Source organism: Grus americana, chromosome Z, assembly GCF_028858705.1.
Source record: "Grus americana isolate bGruAme1 chromosome Z, bGruAme1.mat, whole genome shotgun sequence".
Classification (NCBI taxonomy): domain Eukaryota; kingdom Metazoa; phylum Chordata; class Aves; order Gruiformes; family Gruidae; genus Grus; species Grus americana.
In genome coordinates this window covers 14,528,590-14,549,327 of record NC_072891.1, presented here as the reverse complement: position 1 = coordinate 14,549,327, position 20,738 = coordinate 14,528,590, and the positions used below count along the sequence as shown (strand labels likewise).

The following is a 20,738-nucleotide window of genomic DNA, read 5'->3' as shown; positions in this document are numbered from 1 at the left end:
CGTCACAACTTTCACTGAGCCAACTGCACTAATCAAAACGGCAGAAAGTGCCACAATGTTTCAGAGGAGGGGGGCCATTTTACCAGATTGAGGGGGGTTCAACATTAGAGCTCTCTACCACTTGTGAGCTAAACTGTGTTACAGGGGAATACAAAAACATTAGAGCTAGGGAAGTGAGAGGTGAAGTATGGAAGAGGATGGAGGAGGAGATTTTACTTCTGATATATTTGCTGTATGTTAGATCACTCTATCTTACGGAACCACACCTTTAGTCTTGAGACTGTGACTATAAACCAAAATAATTTTAAGAAATTATTTCAAAACACACAAAAAACTGAGTCTTGGTCCTCAAGAGAAAGAGGCAGCACAGGTTTTAGTTTCATTTGGCTGAAAAATGCGGAGGTAGAGGGTGAGGAACAGCATCTTAGAGAGATGATCAAAAGGACTCAGTATCTTCAGAAGCTATGATGTCCATGAAATTAAAACACAATTAAAATTTTTTGTTTTCCTACCTTCAATTTTATCAAGTATACAGCCATTCATTTCCATGCTTAATTATCTGGGGAAAACAAAGACTGATTTTCTCTACTTACACTACATTTAGTGGTCAGGTATGGCTGCATTGTCATGGCATGTTTGACCATTAGCTGGGGCCTGATTTTGCTGAATAAGAACAAAGTGGTTATACAAGCAACCAAGCGACCAGAATTCACACCTTTGTTGTCAGAATCTGCAAAAGATCAGAAAATACAAAACAGATATTAAGTCCAAGTAATGTTTGAGCAATGAAAAACATATGGCTTAAACATCATCTGAGTATCTCCTTCATTACATCTCTTTCAAGATCAATATAGAATATTCTTATTAGATTAGAGATGAGAATATTTAGTTAACATTTGTATGTGATCACAAAATACTGAAAAATGAAGCAAAGATGCTCCCAGGATACCACTAGTTTTTAAACTACTTAGTGTACACAGAACACTGACCCAGCCAATGATTCCTATTACAACTGTAGAATATATTAATGTAAATAAAACTTGCCATGTTTGTTTTGGTTTTAGTGATCTAAAAGTTTGAACCAGTTATTTTAAAACTGGTTCTGTTATTGTGGTTAGCTAGTGAAAATTAGGGAAGCTTTATTATTACACAGTGCTCAAAAGTTCATAATAAATTTTAAAGCAATAATTCATTATCATCAGTTTTGTAACAGGAATTATGTAACAGTAACTTTTTGTGATAGTAATTTGAACAACCACTATTACAGTATCATACAAAATTCAAAGAAGTTTAGCTAATGGGTTGTAAATAACACTACCTGATAAAGATTCCTCATATTTAAGAATGTGCTCAACCAAATTGTCAACAAGTTGAGTACAGGCTTTCTTCACAGGTTTATATGAGGCATCCTCTTCTGACTTCAACAGCTGTAGCAGATGATACAGAAAATGACTCAGTATTAAGGGTGCATTCATTTACATTGGATACATGCTGGTTTTATAACAATTACTACAGATACACAAGGATTTTACACTACAAAAGTATTTATTTAACTTCTCCACAAAAGTTACATGGTGAAGAAAAGATTAAAGGAAGTAAAAAAATCAAACCAAAACATAAGAGAAATAAAGAAAAATTAGTCACAATAAAAAAAACCCCAAACAAACAGAAGAAAAAAGTTCTATTGATTTTTGCACTTTACAAAGGTAACTTTGTGCTTAATGAAATAATGCAAAAAACAATAATGTAGTCATACTTGCCATTGGTAACTAATAGCAGTTAGAAGGCTTTTAAAATGCTTAGGGGAAAAAAGAGGAAATTCAAAAGGAACGTTTTTGACACTAAGCAAAAATATCAAACGAAGATGAAACAGTTTTATGAACTTTTTAATCAGTTAGCCTTCTTTGTATGACTTCCAGTCCTGAAACTGTGTCCATGAAGATCCTTTAATATCTAAGAAGGATTAAGACCATATTATATCCTTTTCTTCAGTGTAGGCATTCAGAGGCTCTGGCTTACTTGGCTACTTATTTTCATAGCACTTCAGGCTAATGTAAAATCAAAGGGGTTTTTTGCTTGAAAATTAACCAGTGCAAACAAGATGTAGAGGAGAATGATAACACAAGTTAAGAGACAAACAAAGCAAGCTCAATTCTTAGAAAAATCAAAGTAAACTATAATGTAGAAGTAAACCTATACCCTGAAGAGTCACTGCTTCTATAAACTGTGTAAGAAATATACTGGATGTGAAAATACCAGTAAAAAAAAAGTCTACATTACACTAGATGCCTCATTTCAGAATTAAGTATCTTAGCTGTGGACTTCATCATGTCACTCATTATTGAAGAGACTATGAAATTAAAAACAAACAAACAAATCGCACCAATGAAGATCAAAAAAAAGTCAGATGTTTAAAGGGCATGAATTGAATTCGTCTACCATAAAGGATTGCTCCCGTAGTCCCCCTTCTATGTGTTTTAGTACCAAAAGAGATGTTAAAATTCTAGCAATGATTGTACCATACATTCAAAATTCACTACTTACATTTTGAAGAAGCTGTTCAAACCAATCATACCCTGTATCTCTACAAGCTGCAACCTAGAAGTATTTTTGAGAATAAACTGGTTAATATAAAAGACATCTGAGGAAAAATTACTTCAGTACAGATGTCATCCTTAAAAGAGAAGTAGCCATGCATAGGTATATTTTCATATGCATTCAGTACAATGACTTTATATCTTTGGAGTTCAGAAACTGTCTCCTGCCTTTGAAAAATAGTTCTCACCATTTAAGTGACTCCAGAATTTGTATTTCATACAACATGAAGCCTACACATTTTACTGGAGATTGCTGGCTCTAATGTAAACTAATTTTAGTTTTGTAGAACATTTTGCACACATTAAAGCACAAATACAAGCCTGAGATTAAAAATGACCACATGTGTATATATATGTATATACATATCTGACATAAACAAACCGAGCCTTCACTGGTATCATATGTCAGGAACAACTCACAGGTGCTCCAAAGTAGAATTGGCAGGAGAACTGAGAGTTAAGCTGAAGTCAAATTGACTGACTTGTCAGTCTGGAAAAATGCACACTAAACTGCCATTTTGTAAAAATATTGAAACGCAGGATGAAGTTTAAACCCATAATTGTAAGTAATGGAATACTTTTATTTGGTATTTACATCTTGGTATAACTGATATGAAAACACCTTGTCAGCACAGTGGTTTTACACAACACATTTCCACTACAAATTAAAGCATTTTATTTGAAAGAGATTTTGTTATTTTGGATACATACTTTTTAATTTACTGCTCCTAAAAAGTAGATACAATTATGCAGATACTAGTTTACCTGAGTAAACCTGACGCTGTATTTGTTAAAATGGCTTATTAACCTTTCAAAATAAATGTTATCAATTGTTTGAGGAAAATATTCTTTTAATAGATAACTTCTTAGTTAGGTTTAACTATACGCTGCCACTAGCAATTCCTGGAAAATGTTAAATGTAATAGAAAGTTGTTGTGTTTTAAGTGAACAAGTATTTTATACAACCTGAATAGAATGGGGTCCCAGTTATCATTGCCAGCAGATTAGTGAGCATTTAAAGTTTCCTATGTTCCATCATATAATTAATTTTGGCATATATTCAATGCCAGTAGATATAAAAAGAAAGCCATCTGACAATTAAATTACTATATTCTAAAAAACTACAGATGATACTTCAAAGATACTAAAACCTTAATCAAATTTTGCACACAACTTAAATTTGTTTCACATACCACATCAGTGATGTTTAATATTTTCCTTGTCATTGCTTCTTTGTCATGGTGTGGAGTTGGAGTAAACCAGAGCTTCTGGAATGTCTCGTTTACTAATTTCTGAAGGAAAAAAATATTAGAATAAATAAACAAACATCTTAGCACACAGGTATTCTTTCTAATACATCCATACAATAGATTTGTTTATGATGTGTGCCATTTCGTAAGGAATTATTCAACCTAAGTGAGACTGTTGTAGGAAATGTTATCTGAGACAGACCCAGATCTACTATTACAGCAGTTACACCGACCTCTAAGCAAGCTTCAGCACAATCATCACTGGGAACTGATGCTACAGAAAACCCTGCATCAATTTGCATTCCTCAGGACAACACAGTACCCTGAGATGCTGACAACTGAACATAAGATTATGATTTCTACAGCAGAACTATCACCAAGTGTAGGTTACTTTGATTTTTCAAAACATCTGTGACAAGGTGGGAAAGAGAGAGAAGTCAAGTCTCTCTACCCACACACTGGAAGTACGTTCCCATCCAATGTTTTTGGATGGAGGGAAAAAACAGAATAAAGTGAACAAAATTATTCCCAAATTACTTATAAGGCACATGGTTGTAAGAAGCTCTCCTCATTCATGGAAACATAAAAAAAACCCAAACAAACATTGAAGATAATGCCTCATTTTTTCTGATGTTGCTAGAAAGGCAAGGGGAAGGAGGAAAGAGAACACTGTCATCCTCATTTCCAGCAGCACTTCAGATCCAGCTGTTCATCTACTTCTTGATCAACAGTGCTCTCAGAGAGCCACTTGGCATTAATATATCTCAAGTGGTAAAAATATATGCTGCAGCTTTAAAGTTTTGGATTTCAAATCCTACTGAAAGTGTGATACAAAATTATTATAGGTGTGTTCTTAATTACCCAACAATTTTAAAATTATTTTGCTAAATCAAAGAAAACCATCATTGTCAAGTGTATGATTTCACACATAATCTTTGTTTTGTGCCCTTCTGCATATACATTGCACAGAGTAGATTATGATCGTGTAAGTATCATTTTAGGGGGAATAACTGACCGATTGAACATTCAGAATTAACGCAAAATTAGCACAGGTGAATACTTCATAATTTTTATATGCAGAACTTACAAGTGTGGCATATATTAATGTCAAGTATTTAATTTTGACTTTCTTTTTTTCCATAAAGAAGTTTTATATGCCAATTTTACTTGTTAGAAAAGAGAACTAACAGAGGCACACTAGCAAGAAGAAAAAACTCTAGACAATAACTTTTTAAAATCTTTTGATCGTCAGCAAGAACTTCGAGAAGGTAGAAGATAGAACAGAAAGAAAACAAGTCAGAGAGCATTTTAGAAAGCTAAGACATTTGCTCTCAAAAATTCTAAGTGAACAAAAGTCACAAAAACTACGAAGGAGCAATGCAGTACTTTTTTGTGGTTTGTCAAAACGTAGAAACGATAATTAAAATCCTGAAGGATATGTTGCATTCTACCTTAATGCCTTCTTCGTCATTGACTCTCCGAATCATTTTCACACACATCTCTGTAATTTTGGGAAATGTTGGTTGTTCAATGCAGATATCCCTAAGTATCTTTATGACTCTTTTTCTGACACTGATACCAGTATCCTGTGAAGAGAAAAGCATTACGCTCTTGAAAACAAATCAGAAATAGGAATTAATTTACATATTATATGAATTAATATTTGAAGATCACCCAATCTGACTCGCAAAATTTATTTGGAAAAGGCAGCTAAAATATTCTGGAGTGCATTTATACAAAAGGTCACCATAACTTGTACCACATTATTTGCAAGAATTCTAAAGGTTCTGGCTGAGTCCTCAGAATGCTGAAATGCTTCCTTCATTTATACCTTCCCATCTAAGAGCTCATGATGTTGCAAATGTATAATTCCACTTTTAATTCAAGAGCTTACAAGCTAGATGTGATGATACTTTAGCTACTTTGCTGGAACACACAAGATCCTTTGTAGATCTGGATTGTAATACTTCAAGCCTTTGGATAAAGCTTATGGATAAGATACGTGCAGCAATCTTTTCCATTTTCCCAGGCTTCCTCTAAGGAGATGGATGAGGAGCTTCACTTCATATTACCTTATTCAAAACCCGTTGAATCTGAATGTCAGGATGAACTGCTTTATGCGTGCTCACTGGCACATGAAGCTACTTATCTCCAAAACCCTTCACAAACATGTTTTTTCATACTACTATAGCATAGAATCACAGGATGGTTTGGGTTGGAAGGGACCTCAAAGATCATCTAGTTCCAACCCCCTGCCATGGGCAGGGACACCCTCCACTAGACCACATTGCCCAAAGCCCCATCCAACCTGGCCTTGAACATTTCCAGTGAGAGCGCATCCACAACCTCTCTGGGCAACCTGTTCCGGTGCCTCACCGCTCTAACAGTAAAGAATTTCTTCCTAATATCTAATCTAAATCGACTCTCCTTCAGCTTAAACCCATCACCCCTTGTCCTGTCACTACACTCCCTGATAAACAGTCCCTCTCCAGCTTTCCTGTAGGCCCCTTTAGGTACTGGAAGGCTGCAATTAGATCTCCCCAGAGCCTTCTTTTCTCCAGGCTGAACAACCCCAACTCTCTCAGCCTGAGAAAATGAATAGTATTTGACTAAAAATCTGACATGGACGCTAAAAGCTAGTTATCTTACAGTTAAATTAACACTGTATTTTATCTGAATGCCCAGACAAAAACCATTTTTTCTATAAAAACTCTAATAAGAAGTCTTTTAAAACACTGAAAATAACATAGAAAAACAAGTAGTTTTATCTTTTTTTTCCCCTATTGGATTACAAATGGTATCTTTAGATTACTGTGTTGTACACCTTTCTTCATCACCATACTGCTGTACTGCCCTCAGTGATCCATTATCTCAGACTTCAGAGATGTGGCAAAATTCCTCATTTCACCTAATTTGCACCATAATAATGGAATCAAAAGGAATATAATCCTGGTTCTGATGTGGTACAGCTTTCTGTTTATGTTTGTCTTTTGAAGTAATCACACCTCACTGGAAGTAAGTGATGCATTTTACAAGGTTAGTCTTAAAAGTATGATGCTCCCCATTAAAATAAGATACAATTTACTCTTGGGATCATCATTCCATATTATTAAACACATAAGCTCAGTTAAAAACAAGTTCCCCAATGCGACTTATTTTATCATAAATATCACAAGTCACCATACCAATATTCTTTCAATTAGCATGTCATAATACTGCTCAGCAAGCTGAGGACGACAGAGCACAAATCGGCCGAGCAGCTCCACAGCTGCTTCTCGTACACTAGTGGAGTTATCCATTAACCGTCCATGAACACCTCGTTGCATATCCAGCTAAAAGGGACAAATGAAACACAGATTCAAAATTAGAATTGAAGATTTATTTTAAGCATGACAGAAGAATGTATGTTTATGATGGATATTTCCTTTTTTACCCTGGCTAGAATACTGGGGTCTACAGCAACAACCTCAGACAAACACTTCATGGCTTTTGTTCGAACAGCAATTGCATTTTCACCAAGTACACGCAGAATCTAATAAGAGAGCAAAAACAAAGATTCAGTTGCTTTGGGAAGGTAGCAAACAATGTTTAATGGGCAAAAATGCAAGAGAATAAAATGCAAAGACTTTAACTAAAATAAGAGTATCTGTCTACTAAAAATTGAATATATCTTCTTAGGCAGTAAAAAGTAAAAAGTGCATGCAAGCGATGTTCCATGACACTGATAACTGAACATGGATATTTGCTAGCATTTGCTACGTCTCTAAGACTGGTCCAAACAGGATTTACACATGGTCCGTATGTTCAGTCTAAGTCCCTTCATTTTAAACTCTACTTCTGCCATTCAGTTGTGGCTTTCACCATGATTCTTTTAACAGGAGAGTTGGATTTGGGCACTATAATTATAAGAATGGCTCTGTATGCAGATCAACATAAGTAATGCAACCTAAACTAGTACTGGAGTTCAAACATGTCACCATGCCAAAATGTTAGTTTTCCTCTCCCAGAAAAAGCAAAGAAACGATACTGGTCAAACAGCAGCTTCCAAAAATGACAGAAACATGCACTGCAAGCAACTGTCCAAACTGGCTTGTATTTTCAAATCAAATTAAGCTCAATTTAAGGAGTTAACATTACCAAATAAGCACACATCTTACAGAAACTGTGAAAATTATTTCAACGTTTTGTAATTATCCTCTTACTGTGTACATCTAATCATAATGATTTTGCCACACACATATATGGACAAATAAAATAATGTATGTACAATATGATACACAAAATGCATGCAAGAAAAAGAAACATAATCACTTATATCATCAATACAGAATACGGAAGCACATGGCATTATCATTGCCTGTTAAATACCTGTGCTCAACAATGAATAGATATGGCACACTACTGCAAAAGTGTTTGGAATCAGAAACCAACTGTGTTTCACTGTACTAAGACTTCTGGCACAGTTTACCTGTGTCAAATAAATATCGAAGCTCTGGGCGAACGGCCTCATAGAGGCCAAGTAGCGAACAATCAAACACGCATCTTCGTAGTCCACAGTATCAGAATTCATCCTGCAACAAATTCCATGTGTTAATTCTGACATGTTTATAAAAATTACTTAAAATATCAAATGCATGGCTAATAAAGAAATAACTGGTACTGAAACATACTTTAATGTACTGAACTGAGATGGAGCAGTTTTAATGATGCTGCGAAGAAACTTTTTGCGACTTTCTGCTCTATGCATGATTTGTCCTGTGGTCTCAACATCTTTTGCATGGTGAGTTCCTTCAGACGATTCCTCATCCTTCTGAGATTTAATTGCTTTCTCTGTCTCCATAGTTGTATCACGGAACCACTGAGCTATATAAAACTTCCGAGAAAACTGGAGAAATATAGCAGGATGCACAGAAAATAAAAACAGATCCAGAAAAGGAAAATTAACAGATTTATAATGAGATTAAGTGAATCTAATGCATCAACAATATTTTGAAAAACCAAATCAACAGTAAGTTAGGATGACAATTTAATTGAAGCACTAATAAGCAAATAATTTTGTTCAGTACATGTTACTGAAATTATTTTTATATACACTTGACATCAGAAAGCTGAAATTTACCACTAATGATGCATCAGTTTCCGTGTTCTCATCCAGATAATCTAGCAAAGCCTTTTGCAGTTGCTGAATTTCATCTTCTCCTCCTGAAACCTATCCCAAATAGAAAAATAGTTATAAACCAGAATATTGCACATTAGTAATTATCATCTGAAACTATGCATGTCCACATATAAAATACACTGAGGTCAGTTGTTTTGATAATTGCAGAACATTAACAATTTTTTAACCAATTACTTATAAACTGCATAGAGACTGAAACAAATTAGACTGTGGCTCTGAAGTCCGAAAAAGATTAAGAGCAGAATAAGACTGGTTTTACGTCAGACTGACTGATTTCAGTAATTTTCATTCTATGATCTTGTGTGAAGACCCTTTGCCACAGAGGAAAAAAGAAGGGTTGAAATCACACATAGAAGACTGACACAAGGTTTAACCTATCAAAGTCACTGTTAGCTGTCTCACCAATACTAAATACCAAAACAGCGACTTCTCAGGTAAACAAGGGATAAAAGGCAATAGAATAAAATAAAAAGAAATATAAAAAAGACAACAGTAAAAAGGTATGGGAAACATTGAAGAAATAAAAATAAATTATCCTTTTGTAAAAATATTTGGTATAACTCTTTTCAGGGATAAAGCATCCATGCAGAGAAAGTGCAGCAAGTGTGCTCAGTCTAGGAAAGAACTTACAGAGGTTGTTCCCAAACACCTCTGAGCTCCAGCACTGAAGAATCATGCTCTCTGAGATTCAACTAAGTTTCTATCAGATAAAAAGCTTGAGAACAAATACACGTTTTATAAAAATTGTCACCTACTGCATAAAGCCTGCCTACAGAATTGGGTAATATTAATTTTCCTGTGAAGCACTTTTAAGATGTACAAAAAACATTACACATGAAATATTCACCTGAAAACTAGTGCTGGAGGCTGTTTCAGATTTGTAATATCTAAACTATATTAATGTTAACAACAGAATGTATTTTTTCCAAGAGGCTATTTAATAGGAAATACTTATATTTCCTCTATGTATATAAGGCACACAGAGGTGATTCGAAACAGCCAGCATGGTTTCACCAAGGGCAAGTCTTGCTGGACCAACGTAGTGGTCTTCTCTGATGGAGTGACTACATCACTGGACAGGGGAAGAGCTACAGATGTCACCTAACTGGACTTCTTAAGGCCTTTGACACGGTGGTCCACAAAATCCTCTCTCTAAATTGGAGAGAGATGGATTTGATGGATGGACCATTTAGTGGATAAGAAAATGGCTGAATGGTTGCATCCAGTGGGTAATGTCTAGATGGAGATCAGTGCTGAGTGGTGTCCCCCAGGGGTACATATTGTGAGCAGTTCCATTTAATACTTTCATCAATGACACAGACAGTGGGATTGAGTGCACTCTCAGCACATTTGCAGATGACTCCAAGCTGAGTGGTGCGGTTGCCATGCCTGAGGGACGGGATGTCATTCAGAACGACCTGGACAAGCTTAAGAAGTGGGCCCATGTGAACCTCATGAGGTTCAACAAGGCCAAATGCAAGGTCCTGCACATGGGTCAGGGCAACCCTCAGTATCAATACAGGCTGGGGGATGAAGGGATTGAGAGCAGCCCCATAGAGAAGGCCTTGGGGGTACTGGTGGATGAAAAGCTGAAAGCCAACTGTACCCTGGGCTGCATCAAAAGAAGCGTGGCCAGCCGGTTGAGGGAGGCGATTCTGCCCCTCTACTCGGCTCCACTCTTGTGAGACCCCACCTGGAGCACTGCATCCAGCTCTGGGGTCCTCAGCACAGGAAAGACATGGAGCTGTTGGAGTGAGTCCAGAGGAGGGCCACGAAGCTGATCAGAGGGCTGGAGCACCTCTCCTCTGAGGACAGGCCGAGAGAGTTGGGGTTGTTCAGCCTGGAGAAAAGAAGGCTCCAGGGAGACCTTATTGTGGCCTTTCAATACTTAAAGGGGGCTTGTAAGAAAGATGGGGACAGACTTTTTAGTAGGGCCTGCAGCAATAGGACAAAGGGTAATGGATTTAAACTAAAAGACAGTAGATTTAGACTAGATATAAGGAAGAAATTTTCTGCGATGAGGGTGGTGAAACACTGGAACAGGTTTCCCAGAGAGGGGCACATGCCCCATCTCTGGAAACATTCAGGGTCAGGCTGAACAGGGCTCTGAGCAACCTGATCTAGTTGAAGGTGACCCTGCTCATTGCAGGGACCTTTAAAGGTTCCTTCCAACCCAAACTATTCTATATATGTCCTGATCTCTTAAATAGTTCTAGCTTACGTCAATCTAACAATGATCCTGTATATGACTACAAGACAATGTACTTGTCTCCATATACAGGTTATACAGAATAAATGAGTATCAATGAACTTGTGCATGAGTCCAAAACTAACTTTCTCAACTACAAGACAGCATAAAACCAAACCCATAAACCACCCTTTTTTCCTTAGTATTATACTGAAATGAACAAGTCTTTGCAGCTGCAGACAAAAAGATTTTTTTTTTTTTCCAAAATGAATGAGTTCAAGAGTTCAAAATCTGTCTTCAATACACATAATACTGATATAGGTTTATATATACACATTTGGCACCCTAATATATGTACAAATTGTGATTCAAAATTCTGGCCTTCAACCAATGTTAAATTCTGTGGATAACTGGCTGAATAAAAGGGTTGCTTGATGAACCTTAAGTGCCTAACTATTTTCAAACAAGTAAAAAACTCAGAACAAAGAGAAACTGTGAAGCCCACAACAAATCATATTCAATATTGATAATAAAAGTAGAAGAACAATTCCTAGCTTAAAATTCTTCAGCAGCAAAAAAATTTTTGTTCTTCAGCAATAAAACTCGTAACTTATAACCATCTTAACTTCTGTATGAACTGCACAGATTGAGAATCCTGTCACAAATACTGCACATAATACAGCTTGCAAACTTCAGCAAGTGGACAAAGGTACAGTTACAAGTCCAGAGCATCAGTGTATCAAGAGATAAACTAATGAAAAGTATACGTAAGTGTTCAAATAAACTTGACAATCTATGACAGATTTCTATGAAAAAAAATCTACTGTTTAAAAATGTCAAAACAGAATAGTTTTTCTCCTAAATCTAATTCTATGGGTCAGGAGTCCAAACCACAGCAGAGTTACAAGCATTCATCAATCACTGGGGAATATCCCGGTAATGATATCAGAGTGTACAGAGAAATACCCAGCAGAGACAAGTATTCAATTCAGCAGAAAAGAAAAATCTCTAGAGGTATAAGTTTACTTCTGAATGGAAATAAGAATTTAAGTTTCTGATGATGACAGCTGAGTATTTCTACCAACGGATCTTCTTTCTTATTTTCTTGCCATTTGAACAGCAAAGTGAAGCTTAGCTGTCATTTCCAAGTATTTACTTGTTCTTATGTTACAAATTATTTATAAACAACACACTGTCTACCCTGACTGATGCTACAGAATAGTACACACCTTTCACAATGCAAGGACGGTACTGTGTACCAAGGATGGTACTTAATGTTAAGTAAGTACTGATGTTAAGCATCCTGAGTAACTGAAAACATGCTTTTAGCACTCAATTGCCCACAGGAATTTTATTTTCTGCAGATGCCAATGCCTAGTTACTGCCTGATCCTGCAAAAACGCCAAAACAAATAGAAAAATTCAAGTAACTTCTCAGGTATGCATCTTTTTAGAATGTCTTCCAACACTATTATAACTTCCGGAGATAAGGAAAGAAAAAAGGATTCTTCTAAAGTATTTCCTTATGAAGTCTAATGTAGAATTGTCAGAATCACTGCCAACAGAGAGTTATAATCGTTTAGCACATAAAAGTATAAATTATATTAAGCCATAGTGTGTTGGGTTTGCGTGGCAAGGTTTTGGTAGCGGGGGGGCTACAGGGGTGGCTTCTGTGAGAAGCTGCTAGAAGCTCCCCCTGTGTCTGATAGAGCCAATGCCAGCCGGCTCTAAGACAGACCCGTCGCTGGCCAAGGCCAAGCCAATCAGCGCCTCTGTGATAACATATTTAAGAAGGAGAAAAACACTTAGAGAGAGAGAGCTTTTGCAGCCCGAGAGAGGAGTGAGAAGATGTAAGAAACTCTGCAGACACCAAGGTCAGTGCAGAAGGAGGGGGAGGAGGTGCTCCAGGCGCCGGAGCAGAGATCCCCCTGCAGCCTGTGGTGAAGGCCATGGTGAAGCAGGCTGTCCCCCTGCAGCCCATGGAGGAAGGATGAGGGGGTGTAGCGATTCCACCTGCAGCCCGTGGAAGACCCCACGCTGGAGCAGGTGGAGGCACCTGAAGGAGGCTGCGGCCCGTGGGAAGCCCACACTGGAGCAAGTTCCTGGCCGGACCGGTGGACCCGTGAAGAGGGGAGCCCATGCCAGGGCAGGTTTGCTGGCAGGACTTGTGACCCTGTGGGGGACCCCACGCTGGAGCAGTTTGCTCCTGAAGGTCTGCACCCCGTGAGAGGGACTCCATGCTGGAGCAGGGGAACGATGAGAGGAGTCCTCCCCCTGAGGATGAAGAAACGGCAGAAACACCGTGAGATGAACTGACCATAACCCCCACTCCCTGTCCCCCTGTGCCGCTGAGGGGGGGAAGGTTGAAGCCGGGAGTGAAGTTGAGCCCGGGAAGATGGGAGGGGTGGGGGGAGGTGTTTTAAGAGTTGATTTTATTTTCTCATTCCTCTACTCTGTTTTGCCTAGTAATAAATTAGATGAATTCTCTCTCTAAGTTCAGTCTGTTTTGCTCATGATGATAATTAGTGAGTGATCTCTCCCTGTCCTTATCTCGACCCACAAGCATTTCGTTATGCCTTTTCTCCCCTGTCTAGTGAATGAGGGGAGTGAGAGAGCGGCTCTGGTGGGCACCTGGCCTCCAGCCAGGGTCAACCCACCACACATAGACATAGAGATTTGACACTACATGTTGTAGAACATTCTAATCGACAAAAGTTATGGCAAGTATCAGCCTCATAAAGGAGTAGATGAATTTTGATTCTTTATTTGAATGCCCATAAAGTGCAGAAGTTTTTCCTTCAACATAAATCTGTAACGGTCATTATAAAGTACACGTAATTAGGTCTTTTCAGGTAACTGAAAGGGAAATGAACTTGATATGACTACTCAACTTTAGATCACACTGAGAAGAGTTAGTAGTTCAGAAAGAAATGTATAGCGTTGATAAGAAATGTGCAAGTCTGTATGTTTAAAAGGACACATAAAGTCTGAGTTTTTCTCATCATACTATGTACTATATAGAGCCCAAATGCATACAGTGCTTTGATAATTGTTGCCAACCTTGCAGCATTAGCAGAAATGCAAACATGCACTCTCTAATGACAGATATATGCAAGTCCAGTTTAGAGAAAAAAAAAAATTACCAGCTAAAAACTAACCTTACAGGCCTAACAGTGTAACATTCCAATGCTTGTATATGAGTGCTAGAAGCTCAGTTACCACTTTGCAACAGGAAATGCACATACATATGTATTTTTAAGGCTTCTTAAGATGAAATCCAACTGCTGCCCCATTATTTCCTCTGTATTACCACAAGAGGACTGGCTTAACTGCTGTAATTAACTTCTTCATATGACCACCACAGAGATGGTGCAAGGAAGACACAAGCTAACAAAAGTGATAAAGTGAGTCTATTTGATTCAGAAATCTGAACAATGAAGACTGATTCTTCACAATGACAGTTTTTCAAACATCTTTAAAATTTTCAAGTATTTGAATGGATACATCCCACCTGGCATGGAAACTCTCACACACCTGTTTGAGGATTCTGGCTATAGATCCTTGATCCATTTTGCTAGTGACTGCATCTTTCCTCAGTCTTGCAGCTACAGTTCCAAGATAGTCAAGTGATGCAACTCTTAACGCCATTTCTGTAGATTTGTTACTGAACTGGTGAACCTAAGAAAGCAGAATGCACTATTAAAACCAAATATTTATTTATGTAACTGAGATTCTTCTCACAAGAGATTGCTTGACCTTACTAAAAATTCCACGTAACTTCCACGCTGTATAAAATTATGTAATTTACTGTTACATCACAGATACACTACTTAGGTTACATTAATGTTTCTTCCTTTATTAGGTCTCTCTCTTTCCCCAAATATGCCTGTTAGAGGTTTTTAAAATATGTATTTTCATAAAATAAATTGTACAGCAGATATCCTTTGCAATATTATAGATCTTAAGCACCATAAAGTAACTTCCTCATTATTCACACAAATATAAAGAAAGCTAGATTTTACCAGGAACAAGACCGTAAAATATTTTTCCAAGAAACGGCATGAATTACTGTGTAAATTACATTGTAATACTGAAGGCCAACTCTCAAAAATTACATCAACAAAAATATTCACATCTGTAAAATATCATAAGTAAATGCTATTAATGGTAAAAAACCAAACCACTTAATTGTTTTCAGGTTCTGTGCTAAAGGAATAGTCCAGAGAAGATATTTAGCATGAATAATTACAGCCATTAGTCTGACTTTACTCCACATGAACACCTGCATTTATTATATACAATGGCATTTTATTCATGTTGAAAATTTCATGGAATAGTGGAAGTGGACTTCCATGAGAAACTGTACACATATGATCTGTAACAGATTTTATTATCTACGTATTACATAGTAGTGATACATGTAAGAAAATCCTTAAGTGCTGCATATGTGTCAACCATCAGCATTCCTGTAGTAGTTTCAGCTGAAGTAAACAAGTCTTCATTGTAATAAGAAACAAATTAATCTAATAGTTAAAACCAAAAATCCCTTACCAATAGCCTTCCTAATAAGCTAAGTAGCAATTCTGCAGCTGGCCATTCTGGTTTATTGACTGTGGAAAGAAGATCTTGAATGAAATTCTCAAACAGTGGCCTGTAATCTTCTTCCCCTTGTTTACTGCCACACCTGTTTAAAAGAAAAATGCATTTTGTAAGCAAATTTAAGAGCCATTTAAGCTTTTCTTCTGATGTAAACTTAAGCAATCCTATGTTTAATCAGAAAAAGTTCTATGCAATTGTAAAAAAAATCTGAAATATTAGCAGAAAGTTTATTAATTCACAGAGAAATAGTTTAAAAAGTTGTAACTCCAAGTTGCACTGCAATTAAAGCAGTTAATCCACGATAGTAGAATTTTGTTCCTAACATTTTTTTAATTTATTGCTTTGAGTAAAGTCTGCATTAACGTGGATGCACAAAGTAGGTAAAATTGTAAAGCTCAAACTGGAGTGGGGTATTTAGGAGATGATGTGTCTACATTCCTTAAGCTTGGTCTGATTTATCTGACAATGAGAAGACGTCTCAGTATTCTGCTCCAATTAGGTTAAAATCAGAATGTAAAAAAATCAAAAGATAACATACCCAATAGTGTTTTGCTTCTATGTGGCATCCTTAACTTTAATGATACCAGGAGTATACAAAGAGATTGCTAGATGGTTATTAAATAGCCTTTCAGCTTAAAAGTAGAAATTAACACAATAAAAACCTCAGGACTTATTCTTAGAAATCCTTTAGTTATTCAGGTATACTATACTTTTTTCCCCCCTGTTGAGCTATTGACATTCCTAACTTGAGCTAATTGAAAGTAATCTTTAAGTTTTTTATATCTTTGTCATTCTGATGACTGAACGAATATGATTTCACTGCTTAAATATTTACTCAGCCTTCTCTTCCAGGTTTCAGATAAGTAACTGACCTCTAATAAAAGGTTCCTATGTAACTATCAAACAGATTCTTTAACATATAAAGAACTCTGCAGAACTTCTGTTCCATAAAAATTGTTGTCCAGACAGGTAGCTCTCTTAGTGATCTATGAAGTATATTGTTATAAATAACTTTACAAATAGGTATTTAGCATTGCCAGTGGTTAGGTTTGTCTTAAGGTATGACAGACTTTATTCGCAGCAGGTTTCATCAATATGCTAAAGACTGCAACAGTACTTACTTCTTAAGGAAAATAGAAAGGAAGTTTTGTGCCGTTCTCATGGCAGTTTCATATGAGTTAGTAATAAGCACATCTTGATCCACCTAAAAATAACAAGATACATTTGTCTATTTTTTTAGCATACACAGAAATATGATTTCCAGATCAGCATTTCTCATGCATCAAATAATTACAGCAGACATAGAATTACAAGGTTTGATTACTAGAGCACCATAATAAAATATTATGCCTACAAACGTACAAAGTCATTCCTGCACAAAAAAAAAAGTTATCACTTTTTAAAATTATCTTACTTTCTTGTTTGATTCCTCCTCTGAATTAGAATCTTTTTCTGCTGATGGTAAGTGCACCACACACTGAATAAGCTGCAGAACTAGTGCCGTTACCATCTGAATATACATAGGCTCTCCATCAGTGTCACTGCTGTTTAGCCTGTTAATAAGAAAAGACAGCATTAAAACTAAACAAAAAAAAGACAAAACAAAAATTTTTTTGGTCCTAAATAGTATCAATCTAAAATCATTCCCACAGCTAGAAAACTGTGTTCTAGACATTTATCTAGTCATATGCTTCTCTCTTATGCAGTGTAAGATTTGGTTTAACAAAAACATTATTATTCTCAGGCAGAGAGCTGAAACAGCCCACAGATGGGCTATCAGAGTATCAGTGAAGTTCAGCAGCTGAAAAATCTACAGGAATATTTAATAAATCAAACACCTACATCCTATATGCTATATATTCCTATGTATAATGCCATATCCATTTCCAACACAACACACAAAAAAAGACTTTAAACTGTTGCCCTAATAATTTATTACTTATATATTATTTAATGTATGTGAAATGTGCAGGACTTTTAAATAACAGAAAATAGTGACCATGATCTGGACTGACTTCTACAAGAGTTACACTTATGGTAATCTGAGGTAGCATAACAGACTATGAACTTCAGCATCCAGGTGTCTTTAAACATGTCTTCAGTGTGTCTTTAAGTTGGTAAGACCAGTATGAATACACTCCATGTTTCTACCATGATGTTTCCTGAGAAATAGTATGGTGTTTACTACCCATACATACAAGAACACCACCTATTGCTACCCTTAACAATATGAAAAGGTGATAATCCCTGACATCATTCTCCACAAATTATCACAATACTAACTGGTCACAAAACAGACTGTAATTATTATCTTTATGAAGTTATCTTTCACCACTTTTAGAAAGAAAAAACTTTCCATGTCAAATTTTGTGTAAGCTGTACCCTTCATGACTGTAGCCACAGTTAGAGAATGACCTTTAACAGACCAGGGTTAGGACTCTAGAGAAACAGTGCAGTCATTGTGGCCTTGAGATGGTGACTTCTTTCTGGTACAGGTCCTAATTCAAAGAGCATATCTACCATTTATGCTCCTATTCCTACCACCTTCCAATTTGCTAGATCTCTCTGATGTCTATAACCAAAACACTAGCAAATACTAGGATCACACACTTAGGTTAACATTAGGGTTGCTGAATTCAACTTCAATGTTTCAGTGCATTTCTTTTCCTGGATGTTTCCTCTTGATCCACCCTGGGACAGAACAGGTATTTAACTAACAATTTGTCTGTCTCAGAGGGCAAGATGTATGCAAGCAGGGAACAAAATCAACACCAACAACAAATGTTTTAGAGTAATTTAAAGTGTCCCAACCTCAATTTTAACTGAAATCCAGTTCAAATCAGATTCTTTCTCAGATCGAACCTGAGCCTATACTGTTATTCTGAAGATGCGCTGAAATCCAGATGAAGTGTTTAAAAGACAGTTGAAGTGAACAGAATAGCTCCTAAATGAAACTCATTCAAAGGGATATTAAATTGATTTCCTTCCTGGGAAGAGTGCTCCAAGTGTGTCTGCAAAGAACTTCGGCCAGAATTTTCCTATTAAGCTTTACCAATGAAGAAATTAGGTAACTCCTTACAAACAGAACCAAGGAATTTTCCAACAAAAAAACCCTCTGAATGCACATTAGCATTACACACATTTACATCCCTAGTGAGACAAATAATAAGATAGTTCAATTATTTTTGTAAGCAGGCACAAATGTGATGGCATAAGAAACAGCAATTATTACAAGATATTTGTCAGGTAATTCTGCTCTCATTGTTTTGAAATACCAATCTCTAATAAAGAGCAGCTTGTGGACTTGCAGATTTTTAAAGTATTAATTACTACTGAAGCCTAAAATCCTACATCTACAAATCTGAAAATGCTACTGCCCACAAGTTCTTAATTGTTTTGGGTTTGTGTGGCAAAGTTTTGATAGCAGGGGGGCTACAGGGGAGGCTTCTGCGAAAAGCTGCTAGAAGCTTCCCTCATGTCCAACATCCAATGCCAGCTGGCTGCAAGACAGACCCGCCGCTGGCCAAGGCCAAGCCCATCGGCAATGGTGGTAGCACTTCTAGGATGAGAGAGTTGAGAAGGGGGGAAAAAAAGAAACAACCTAGTGGTAGCTTTTGCTGCCAGAGAGAGGAGTAAGAATATGTGAGAGGAACAACTCTACAGACACCAAGGTCAGTGAAGGAGGACAGGGAGGAGGTGCTCCAGGTGCCAGAGCAGATGTTCCCCTGCAGCCCATTGAGAAGACCATGGTGAGGCAGGCTGTCCACCTGCAGCCCATGGAGGGTGAGGGGGGAGCAGAGGTTCCACCTGCAGCCCATGGAGGACCCCACACCAGAGCAGGTGGATGCCCAAAGAAGGCTGTGACCTGTGGGAAGCCCACGCCGCAGCAGGTTCCTGTTAGGACCTGTTCACCTGTGGAAAGAGCAGCCCATGCCACAGCAGGTTTTCTGGCAGGACTTGTGACCCCGTGGGGGACTCACGCTGGAACAGTCTGCTCCTGAAGGTCTGCACCCCGTAGAAGGTACCCATGCTGGACCAGTTTGTGCAGAACTGCTGCCCATGGGAAGAACTCATGTTGAAGAAATTCATGGAGCACTGTCTCTCACAGAAGGGACCCCAACACTGGAGCAGGGGAAGAGTGTGAGGAGTCCTCCCCCTGAGGAGGAAGGAGCGGCACAGACAATGTGTGATGAACTGACTGCAACTCCCATTCCCCGTACCCCTGTGCTGCTGTGGGGGGAGGAGGGAGAGAAAACTGGGACTAAAGTTAAGCCTGGGAAGAAGGGAGGGATGGGGGGAGTTGTTTTAGGATTTGGTTTTATTTCTCATTGCTCTACTCTGATTTGTTTGGTAAGAAATTAGAGGAAATTTTTCTAATTAAGCCTGTTTTGTCTGTGACAGTAATTGTTGAATAATCTCTCCCCATCCTTATCTCAACCCAGGAGCCTTTCATTGTATTTTCTCTCCCCTGTCCAGCTGAGGAGGGGAGTGACAGAACAGCTTTGCTGGGCATCAGGCATCCAGCTGGGGTCAACCCACCACAGTCCTTTCTGGCACCCAATGTGGGGCAGGGCCAATTCGAGATAAGGGCAGTAATTGGAAGAGGTAATGGGCATAACATGGACTGAATATAGCTGGAGAGTGGAATCATGGTGGAGAATTGCTGCTGTTCTAACTGTGGGGAAGGGATGAGGGGTGGATTGCGTGTGTAAATTGTCCACCTTATTTGGTGTTGTGATGATGTTATTTTGATTTTGCTGTGAGGAATTCTGGTTTCTTTGTTGATGTGATCGAAGTCCGTGAAAATTGTGTGATGAATGTGTATTTTAATGACGATTCTTAAATATGTGATTCACACAGATAAGGGGTGATATGTTTTGGGTTTGCATGGCAAGGTTTTGGTAGCGGGGGGGCTACAGGGGTGGC

General features: G+C 37.7%; 1 protein-coding gene across 5 annotated transcripts in view; it reads right to left on the bottom strand.

The window, feature by feature from the left end:
• The window catches only part of NIPBL (NIPBL cohesin loading factor), a 165,208-nt gene that overhangs the window by 15,192 nt on the left and 129,278 nt on the right, over positions 1–20,738 (bottom strand). For all 5 annotated transcript variants that reach the window (XM_054809656.1, XM_054809659.1, XM_054809660.1 and 2 more), the window contains 14 exons: positions 17,227–17,365; positions 16,934–17,016; positions 15,765–15,897; positions 14,748–14,891; positions 8,967–9,056; positions 8,518–8,732; positions 8,316–8,418; positions 7,281–7,379; positions 7,033–7,179; positions 5,299–5,433; positions 3,791–3,889; positions 2,545–2,598; positions 1,319–1,427; positions 594–730 (listed from right to left, as the gene is read on the bottom strand). In XM_054809656.1, coding sequence (XP_054665631.1) covers positions 594–730; positions 1,319–1,427; positions 2,545–2,598; positions 3,791–3,889; positions 5,299–5,433; positions 7,033–7,179; positions 7,281–7,379; positions 8,316–8,418; positions 8,518–8,732; positions 8,967–9,056; positions 14,748–14,891; positions 15,765–15,897; positions 16,934–17,016; positions 17,227–17,365 — 1,687 coding nt within the window. The remainder of the gene's footprint in view (positions 1–593; positions 731–1,318; positions 1,428–2,544; positions 2,599–3,790; positions 3,890–5,298; positions 5,434–7,032; positions 7,180–7,280; positions 7,380–8,315; positions 8,419–8,517; positions 8,733–8,966; positions 9,057–14,747; positions 14,892–15,764; positions 15,898–16,933; positions 17,017–17,226; positions 17,366–20,738) is intronic.